General features: G+C 37.9%; 1 protein-coding gene across 1 annotated transcript; it reads right to left on the reverse strand.

Moving 5' to 3' along the window:
• Positions 1–9449: 9449 nt before the first annotated feature.
• On the reverse strand, positions 9450–10089 carry h2ax (H2A.X variant histone). The gene has a single exon (XM_084731052.1). The coding sequence runs from the start codon at positions 10013–10015 to the stop codon at positions 9587–9589; it is 429 nt and encodes a 142-aa protein (XP_084587178.1). The 5' UTR covers positions 10016–10089; the 3' UTR covers positions 9450–9586.
• Positions 10090–11170: the final 1081 nt, after the last annotated feature.

An 11170-nucleotide genomic window follows, 5' to 3' on the forward strand; every position in this document is an offset into this window, starting at 1 on the left:
GTTTAACTTTTAAAATGGCTGCCTGTTTGAGACGGAATGATTGAGAAAATCAATTGATTGAGAAAATGATCAAGTTCTTTGAAGAAAGTTGTTATTATTGATAATTACAGCATCTCTGTTGAGCCATCATTAATAGGCTAACTACTTAGCTAGCAAAAAATACAATTTTGTTAACTTGTTAACACAGACAGCAAACTTTTTAGCATGACAGCAAATGTTGTTTTAACTCAACCCACTAATTTGTGTATCTCCTTACACTCCAGTTGATAATTTAGCCAACAAGTTTTTCTCAAAGGAGGAATAATTAGAGCCTCTATGCTGAACCATCACAAGAAGGCTAACTTACTTTTAGCTTGCTAGCAAACAAGGTAAATGTTTTTGTTAAGGAATACAGAGCAGACAAAAGTTAAATGTTTCCCCCCTCTTTTATACTTTCTAGGTCTCAGCACTCAGGTTAGTTTTTAAGTGTGCAACAGAGCTCGACTTAATGTTAAATCTGGACTTTGCCCATTTTGCTAAACTCTGTTTAGAACTGATCTTAAATTAAATTCATCTTTGTTGGCGCAACCCAGTCTATGAGTAAAACTTCAACTCCAATTTTAAAATGTTGGGTCAAAGTTCAGATCCTCCGCAGAAAGTCCCGGAGATGTATTCACTCCTACAGGGTTTCCACTCATTGTAGGCTCAGATGGACCGCACTAGATGATCAGAGGAGGCTGCAGTGCTGTGGCTCTCCTCAGCATTGTGTATTGGTAAAGCAGGTTTTAACAGTCTGATCCCGGGAGGGAATAAAACGTGGTGTAGGAGTAGGAGGTGGAACTTCCTGCTCCGAGCTCTGTGCCACTGATGTAACAAACTGTGGAGAGGGTATTTCCACTCTGGAAAACTGTTGAATAACAATTTATGATAACATGACAAAGCACACTGGATCATAATGCATCCACTGTGCTTGATGCATCAATGATAATGGGATAGAGAACTACTACGCTCCACAGGAAGAGAGCAAGCACATGTGAGCCATCGTTTCAGACGTCCCACAGGAACGATCTGGCCCAGAGAATGAGATAGAGAGAGTGGAAGAGAGTGGGAGAAACACTCCACTATTGATCTCTCAAGGCTTTTCCCATGGTCAGGGGCCAGAGAGGAGATGGAGGAAATGAAGCAGATGATGAGTCACTAAGGAAAATGAAAACAAACAAACAGAGGCAGCTAAGTAACCAGATGGACTCAAAGCAAAGTCTGGAGAGAAGGCTGATGTTCTGAGTCAGTTCACCCTCTCTGTGATGATGTGGAAGTTACAGCTGAGGGGCTGAAAAGTTGCTGGACGTCCTTTAAATGTGAGTGTAGATTAGTCACTCTGGGTACAAGATAACAAAGCAGAGGAAAGCAGTATCAATCCTGAGAAACTAACAGAATGTAATATTAAAATGAGCGTCCACACCAATATGTAACATATAGTTAAACAAAATGATGACTGTTTTTTGTTGTCACATCTTATCTAAGAAAAAAAAATATGTACAAACTCAAATAAAAATAATAACTGTCATTATTATATAAATACAAAACATTAAAACAAACATGTTTATTTAATTGTACTCATATTTGCTTTTGTAATAATGTAATATTTGTTTTTCTTTTCTTTTCTTTTAAAAATCTGTCATTATTTTGAAAAATTACATACCCATTTAACAAAATTGCAGCATTGGTATCCATATCTGTAAAACTGTGACAAAATGTATCAGTACTGTATCAAATTAAGAACTTTGGTAATGTCCCCAGCCAATAGCAGCGCACAGATTGTGAGGTCAGGACTCTATAGCAGCCAATGGTTATATGGCTGACTCCCGCAACAGGATGAAGGTTTGCTTCAGCTACATTCACACAAAATCCAGCATTGAGTGGAGGTGTTGGCATGTTCATTTGTGCTTAGAACACAACCTTTGTGAAACAATCACAAAATAACATTTCATTTCTCTGATTCACTCATTTGTTCACTTTGATCACTCTCTTGCTCACTCCAGCATCACTGCTCTTGTCATATCTCTCTCGTTCACTGAGTCAGAGAGAAGGGGCCAACTTTGAATCATAAACAACTGACCAATCCTGTTTATTCTACCTTTAAGATAAAAAATAATGTTTCTTTCTACCAGGACCAAGCAGCTTTATCATAAAGAATGATACTTATAAGATTATTAACACAAAGATTTGAAAAGTTCTTGGTAAAGAGCTGAGGTAATTTGTAATGTTTCAATCACCTAAAACCATTCACAATACAAAGAGAAGGTTTTTTATTTTGCCTTGGAGCTTAAACACATTGGCCTGAACAGTTTTAACTGATATGAAAAATGATCCAGATGGATCCATGATCAATATTAATGTTTGCTAGCTAATACTGACTTAATGCAACTTTATTTTTCCTATACATGGTCTCGGTTGTAAACCTGAACTGACTTGAGAAATGCCTCGGTATTCAAACAGGTTATGAGTGCTATGGGAGGACGACAAAAGTTCACCACTACCTGAAGGTTTGCCAGCTGCTGTGAGGATTTTCTTCCATCTCTTGAATTATGTGTCTGGTTCACATTTTACATTGTGTGTGCCCTGCAGAGACACACTGTTCTGTCCTGTCTAACCTGAGCTGTGGAGCAAATGTTTGCAGATCTCTGCAGGTTGTCTGGACACAACATGACAATATGACAGGTGAATGCAAAAGTGCAGTCAGGTACAAAATGCTTCAGCACAACACAGTCAGAGATGTAGAAGCAACTAACATTCATGCAATGTGTGTGGGAGTTTTCACCTTTCTTCTCGTATGAATTCAGGTGCTGAACTCAGTCAACTCTTCCTGTCAGGTTGCAAACAAATCCTGTTTCTCCCGCTGAGTTTGACAGGCCAAAACATGACCTTTGCCCTAAACTTGACCTTGCATGTAACCCCTTGAGTGGTGGAGCCTGCTATGTTAGGAATGCTGCATGAGACACTCAACTCAGCACAAGAGAGACCCTCATCCTGAGGGAGGAGTGATAAACACTGATTCACAGATGGGTTACACAGATTGTCATCAACCAGCAGGGGTAACAAACTCAATCCCAGACTGCATCAGCATTATAGTTGCCCTCAGGGGTTCAGGGCTGGTTGTAAATGTAAGACTACAAATCTACTAGTTATCATATTGCATTTGATTCTTGTTTTTTCTAGGAACAACTAAAAAATTAATAACTAGCACTGAAAGCTGAGGTCTGGGAAAAATAATGGCAAGCAGACATTCAAGTGTACAACTTTTATACAATTTAGGAAACAATGAAATATACAAAGTAGCATAAGTAAAAAAGTCAAAATAACATAATAAGGCTTGTTTCAGTATGTGTAGGTTTCAAATCAAAAAGCTATATTTGACTAAAAATTAAATTATGCATTTTGCTCGGCTGCTACTACTAACATTTCTAGCTACAACCACTTGGCTAGAGCCACTGCTGCAAAGAAGACTACCTATTGGATAGTGACATCTAGCTGATATAGCTTCAATGAGTGGATAACAACATCTGGATGCACAGTCATCATAAAATTGTGCTGTCAACATTATATTCCTTACAAGCTCTCGCTGGCCTCATAAACTGAGGTTCGAGGTGGGATTCCGCCTTCAATTTGATACATGTGATCTTCAACAAAGACAGTTGCATATTGTATTACATATACGGTGTCTCGTTTTTGCAACATTGTTTGTTAATACAAAATATTTCATGCGCACACATAAATGTCCAGATTCTCGTATATTGTAACACTCTTCACGCAGCACAGAAAGTAGCAGTTGGCATCATGTGATCAGCCGAATGCTAGTCTGATAAGACACAACCCCAGATGAACCAGGACAAATTAAAAAAACAGGAAGCTGCTGATATTCCCCCAAATTTTCCTTAGAGTCTCCCACCAAACAGATGTGCTGTTTCCTTTCCATCTGTCTATCTATCTGTGTATCTGTCCACTCATCTCTCCTAACTTATCCAGATGTTCAGGGCAATGCACCTAAGAAGAATGAATAAAGTCACATAATCATCAAGTTTATTTCACCCGTTTTCTCCTGTCACACAGAAATGCATCACACTGGAGGGTTTTTGTATTTAAAAGTTAAAAATATACTCACTCAGACAGATGTGCACCACACACTCCAGTCTGGGAAATACTTTGTCAGTCTGTAATTCCACCAAAGAACATTACTAGCTGCATAAGCCCCAAAGGCAGCCTGATCTCTCACACACATAAAAGTGTCCATTCACAGAGACGGCTCAGTTTGGATCCCAGACTTTCTCTGTCTTTCTGAAACCAGATGGTTTCCACCTGCTCTTACTGCTCTTATTTAAGCTATAAATGGACACCAGGAAAATAAGAAAGTATTATTTAAAAAAATATAATGAAAATACATAAGATTTCTCACACGCTGTGTGCACAGTGGTGAGAGATAAGTGGGTCATGCCAGGCTGTAAAAAAAGTGTAAACTGCCACAATAGCCCCATTATTTCCTTCTATTTCCCACTCACTCACACACACACACACACACACACACACACACACACACACACACACACACAAACCATCAAGCAAACATTTTTGTTTCTTATTACCAGAGCTGGCGAGGAACATCTTCTTGTCTGTGAAATGATTCAGTCTTAAGATTGAAAACATCTTCCCATCTCTTCATGCGAAAAGTCTTCCAGTTCTCTTCTTCTCCAGGATGGAAATATGCAGTCAGTCCTTCACAGTGCTGTTGGGAAAAGTTTCACAGTGAAACATTCGCTGCATCCACATACATCTTTCTGCCGGGTCCACCCCTCTTTCCGGCCCACTTGTCATGACTTTTTCCCCTCTGTATCTCTGCATCCCAGGCAGATTTGTTTTCTAGATCTCCACATACATCTCCACATTTTCCTACATGTACAGACAAAACCCAGTGCCTGGATAGTTGTGGTTGAGAGGGTCACTTTAAAAATGTATTCTGATACAATTACAAATTAACTCTCAGTAACCTCATCCAAGTATCCCAGTATTAAAGTAATGGAAGTGATTGCTTTAATATGTTTTATGTTGACTGTTAGGCCTTTTAAATTTTTGTCCAGCTGTTCTCTACTTTGTTGTGCACAAATGCATATTTAGATTAAGAGCAGTAATTGTGCACATTTAAATGTAGGCTACTTTTTTAAATAAAGTCAAGCTATACCCACTAAACACTTTCTTAAAGTAAAATAAAAAAGTGTTTTCAATATTTTTACCCACACACAACTCCAGAAACCAGTATCACCACTACTGTCCCAAAATGTTTTTCAGTATAGCAGTTGTATTGACAGGGTAAATTATACTTAGCTAACTGAATTTCTGTGTAGCTAATGTTAGCAGTTGGTTTGTGTAGCTAAAGTCAGTGGTTGATCTGTGTTGTTAAGGTTAGCAGTTGGTCTGTGTAGCTAATGTTAGCAGTTGGTCTGTGTAACTAACATTAGCAGTTGATCTGTGTAGCTAAGGTTAGCCATCTTACCTGTAGATGTTTCTTGGGTAATAACAGTGTTTTCACAGCTGAAGGCAGAACTTGCACTCCACTGTAAAAGTGTTCCTCATTTCTGATTTAAGGACAAAATAATCTTGAAATTTCCACTCAGTGAAGCATCTTTTCACTCCAGGACATGACAATGAATTGACTGTAAAATAAGCTGGTTTAATTGCGGAGCGGTGTTGTGAGACTTGTGAAGTGTTGTAATGTGTGCACACTGGGCATGGTAGTATATCGTTCTGTTGTCTAAAATGTATTTTAAAATTGTAGTCCTACTAATATTTCTTAATTTTTTAAGTAACTGTAATCTGATTACATGTTTCCTGTAACTATAATGAAATACAGTTACCTTTTTTTCCTTTCTGTTTCATTATTTTTTTTTTTTCCCCACACAGTTGTAATTAACAAAGTATGGAAAAAGTGTATTTGGAATGAGATCACTTCAAGTTCATGAAGGATAAACCAAAGTTTGTTTGCACTTTGAGAGAAACACATGCAAACATTTCACTTCTCTCAAGGCAACGGTTTCTGTGGCTTCATGTATAAAATGACAGACACAGAAAAAAGCAGAGGTAAACTAAGAAAAACTGAATATCACTGTGTTTACTTTGCCACAAACAGCTGAGAAGAGCGACACTAGTACATTTTGAGCCTTTGACAGAGTGCCAATCAGGAAATTATAGCTATCACAGCCAGTGGATATTCAGGGTTTTCCTCTCAGGCTGGAATTTTTAGCCTGGGCTGTTGGTGTTGGACACGTTGTCAAGGCCCACGTAATTGGTTCAGCCTGTCCTGGGCTCTGTTCAAACTCGGTGCGTCATGCTGCTTTTTGCCACTTATAAAACAGCCGAAGCAGACAGAAATGTCATGCATGTCCTGTGACGGAAAGGTTACGGGTGCACATGTCTGAGATGTAATGAGAAAATAAGTCATCCACACCAGGAATGACATTAAAATAACAGCATATCTTATGAATCTAACATGTGGAATTATGAAGTACGACTGTTGGAGGGATTTACAGATATTATAAATACTATTTTACATAATGTTATTGTGATGACTCTGAAATTTCCAGCGTTTTCATCATCTTTTCTCTGTATTATGGTGAGGGTGCATGAGTTTCACATCTGTTGGAACAATATGTGCAGTGAGCTGTTTTCAATAACACGCACAGGCATCAACACATGCCACACATATCCCAGATTTTCAGGCATGAAGCAATTGACCCCTAGTGGCAAAGTCAGTGAAGTGCACCTTCATCAACATCATCCCCATGACTGTTCTGACAGCTATATCAGTCTATGTTTTCAGATTTTAGATATTTCTTTTAGGTTGTTAGCTTTATAGGCCATATATTATGTATATTTGATCCATTTTCTTAATTCAAGTTCAATATGTTTTCTCTATTTCTGTTTTTTTATATAGTTATTTAATAATCATTAAAAATACTGGTGAAAGTTTATCATTTTTACTGACGTGACGTTACCTCTTTGTCACAAGTATTAACCACTTTTGAGGGATTATTGCAAAAAATGTGTGTTTATGTAAATATTCTAAATTATACTCTATCAATTATATAGGCCAATACAATGATATCAGATTTTATTTTATTTAATTATAAATATTTATATTTATTTATCAATATATATAATCTTATATCTTATTATCTTATATATAATCTTAATTACAACTAATAATTAAGTATATACTTAATTACTAGTTGTAATTAAGATACAGATATCCACTATAGTAAGAAATCAATTGTTGATATCACAACAAATATGATAAAAAGTTGGACTAAATGAATCGTAGATATCTATAATTAAAATTGCTACCAATCAAAATTACACTAAGGATGGTGGCTTGGAATTCTAACTGGTCAAAAAGCAATTGTCGATCTACAACTGATACTGATTAAAAGCATTTGCCATATGCACTGTGGAGCTGTCTGGTAAGGCGTCAGAAGTCATAAGAGGTGGACAGATTTTATTTGGCCATCTGTTATTCTGGAGTTTGCACTGAACCTTGCCTAATTAGACCACATCCCTTTCAGATGAAGTACTTTATCCTGAATCTCACTACAGCACTAATTCACATCACATCCTACATTATGAGATATAACTGTCAGGTACATTTCATGAAGAAGGCAGCAAATGATTATGTGCGGTCAACTTGATGCACTACCAAGAAATGACTCATGATTTATGGGTAATTTAACCAAATGCCTTTTCATATTATCTCATATAACAGAACAACTCTTGCTTGAATTATTAATTTACTGCCTACCTACTGCTTACCCTCTAATTATGAAATAGAGGGTATTATTGAGGATTAAATATGTCAGATTAATCTGTAATGGGATGCCCCACTGGACTAGCAATACATGTTTTTGATCATATGTCACTTTGCTCATGCTAGTAAACAAGCTGCAGTTGCTTGTTTCTTCATATGTAGTGAGGAAACACCTGGAGCTATAAGAACCGTTAGTGTGTTTTGCAGGTGTTAACCAAACAGATAAAGAAACACTCTATTTAGGTCACTTCTAGCTAAAGACAGCTGTTTTAACGAATAAAATCCCAGGGACAGTGTTTACAACAACTTGTCCAAACTCTAGAAATTGTAGGTGACTGAACCCAAAACCAAAGAAACCCTGAATACAAGACTTGCACTAGAGCTATTAAGATATATGGGTAAACACAAGTGTTTACAATTATACTAATTAAGGTTCCATTCCATTTAGTGTAGCAGAGCCTTTCCAGTGAGCCAACATGCACAAAAGCAGCATCCTGACTGCATTTGACCTGAATGAATGGAACCTTTATCACTATCATTGGTAACACCTATGTTCACTCTGTTTCATGTCAGAATGGCTGCTGTGAAAAATGTCTATATCAGTCAAAAGTATTGATGAATTGATAAAGCATCAAAGAGCTGATACCTTTTTTCAATACCACATGTTCAAAACAATACAATATTTGTTAATCATAGTATTAAAAGTACTTAAGCTATTTTAAAAATGATTTAACAGCTCATTAAAGATCTCTGCTCAGTTCCATCTTAATTGTCCTGCCTGAACACTGGCTTGTAAAACATCAAAGTCAGACAGTGTTCAGTGACTTTTTCTGTACCAGCAGTGTCCAGACAAAATAATGTGATTTCTTTCTTTCAATGACTTGCACTCATTGAAAGAAAGAAATCACATTATTTTGTCTGTCCAGGACTTTATCTTTTTTGCCATGGTATCATGTATCATTTTTACATACTAATAATGTATTGTAGTTTATAAATCTTGTCTTAATGAAGGTTATGTTTACTTTTTATTAATACCATCTATAGGAAGTGCTGAGTCAACATTAAGGTCAATTTGGAGACTATAAATGTAATGGACAAAATGTTGAGTCACCACAGCCTTCAAAATGACACTAACCCAATGTCTCTCCATCACAGCTTAAAAACTGAACTTTATACCACCTTCAACATAGTTTATTGATAGAGTGCAAACCATCTGTGTGCCAGCCAGATGTTATAATTTTACCAGCCATTTAATAGATTACCCTTATTTTTTCTTTTACTGGCATTTAAGAAAAAAAGTTGCATGGTCATGCTAGAAAGATTGAACAGCAACCTGCAGGTCGTGCTGCAGTTTCGAGTACAATCTGCCGTTCACGTTGAGCAGTGGGGGCCATGATTTTTCAGTTCTGTAATGACCTGCTAAATTAATAATACTGCTGTTTAACAACCTAACTATACTACAATCCACGTTTTATAAACATGAAAATATAGCGTATCGATGTCTAACGTTAGGGATTAGCAATGGTTAGCTAAATGCTTTAACTCACTACGCTAAAGACTAGCAAACTTAATTCATGAGGTTAGCATCTAGCTTCAGTTAGCCTTAAGAACGATGACCACGTTTACAAAAACAAGCGTTTTATTAAATAAAAATGCAAAAAGTGAAACAAGACAGCGATAATCAGGAAAGTTGCTCTTTCAATGAAGAGTGAGTGGCCCTTAAAAGGGCCTTTGGGGTAAGAGTTATTGACGAAGAAGCTAATACTCCTGAGACTGAGAAGAGGCCTTCTTTCCCGCCTTGCCGGAGCTCGGTGCGGACTGGCCGGTCTTCTTGGGCAGAAGGACGGCCTGGATGTTGGGCAGGACGCCACCCTGGGCGATGGTCACACCGCCGAGCAGTTTGTTCAGCTCCTCGTCGTTGCGGACAGCCAGCTGGAGATGACGGGGGATGATACGGGTCTTCTTGTTGTCCCTGGCGGCGTTTCCAGCCAGCTCCAGGATCTCAGCAGTGAGGTACTCCAGCACTGCGGCCAGGTACACCGGTGCTCCGGCGCCGACTCTCTCAGCGTAGTTTCCCTTGCGGAGGAGACGGTGGACACGGCCGACGGGGAACTGCAGACCGGCGCGGGAGCTGCGGGTCTTGGCCTTGGCGCGGGCCTTTCCTGCGGTTTTGCCTCTTCCAGACATTATTGGTCGTTCTATTTGGCTTCCGACGTGACACACTGCGGTAGTAAAGTAGCAAGCAACAGTGAAAAAAAACAGTTCCTCGACCTGGATATAACCCTGGCTTTGTCCCGCCTTAAGATGTGATTGGCTTTTAGAAAGCCAATAGCCGAATGTGATTGGCTGTGAGAGGTCAAAGGGGACAGGAAGTTGGCAACTATTGGCGTAAGTGTTCCGGTCATCAAACCAACCAACGGTGGGCACTGCAAAGGAAACGAAGGCGATTGGGAGTTGTTTTCCGTCCATGTTGTGAGTGGTTCACATGCAAGGGGGCGGACAAAGAAGACCAATGAAGCTTGTTCCCTCCAGCTTCAAGTTTTTGGCGCTAATGTTAAACAGATGTAAGAAGAGTTTTTTTTTTTTTTTTTAAGTATGCCGTAAAGAAGACACAAATGAACATAAGAGTGAAAATGCATACTTTTAAAACTCGAAAAATTATTGATTTATTTGGAAAATAAATTTTTGTTAACTCCACATTCATTTACCTTACTTCTAATCGGTGTTATACAAGTCAGTAGTCAAACTGAAAAAGTAAAAAGTCACAAACACTCAAACAGTATTTGAAACATGAAATCAATTAATATTATCATGTATTAATCTGTATTTATTTATTTCACTTCATTTTCTCCCCTTTCCTCATATTGTTTTACTTTTACTAAATCGCAGTCCCTTTACTGAATGTTATTTTTAAATGTACTTTTTAATGTCATATATAATGTCCCTAGCGCTTTTACTGTCCTGTAAGAATAATGAAACCCTGGAAAGAGCCACACAAAAAGGGATTTACACAAGGGTCATTTTAACCTCTTTGAAGAGAGCTGGATCATATGATGATTTTTTTTTCTCTCTCTTTTTTCTTTTGGAGGCAGGGTCTTTCCAGTTTTATCTGAGAAATGGTAATGGTAGATTTGGATCAGACAGCCCACATCATATCCATCTACTTTGTCAGTGAATTGACTACTTTTTAGCCTCTCTACCAAATGTGATATGTAAATAAAGTTGCCTTGCCATGGGTGAATTGCATGTAAATTTTGCTTTTGTTGTACTGATTTACAAGAACAAAAGAAAGAAAAAAAGAAAACAGCTGTCAAAGAAGAGTCTCCCATCACTCACTTAAAG

This window comes from Lutjanus erythropterus, chromosome 11 (assembly GCF_056507025.1).
Source record: "Lutjanus erythropterus isolate fLutEry1 chromosome 11, fLutEry1.hap2, whole genome shotgun sequence".
In the NCBI taxonomy this organism is placed as follows: Eukaryota; Metazoa; Chordata; class Actinopteri; order Lutjaniformes; family Lutjanidae; genus Lutjanus; species Lutjanus erythropterus.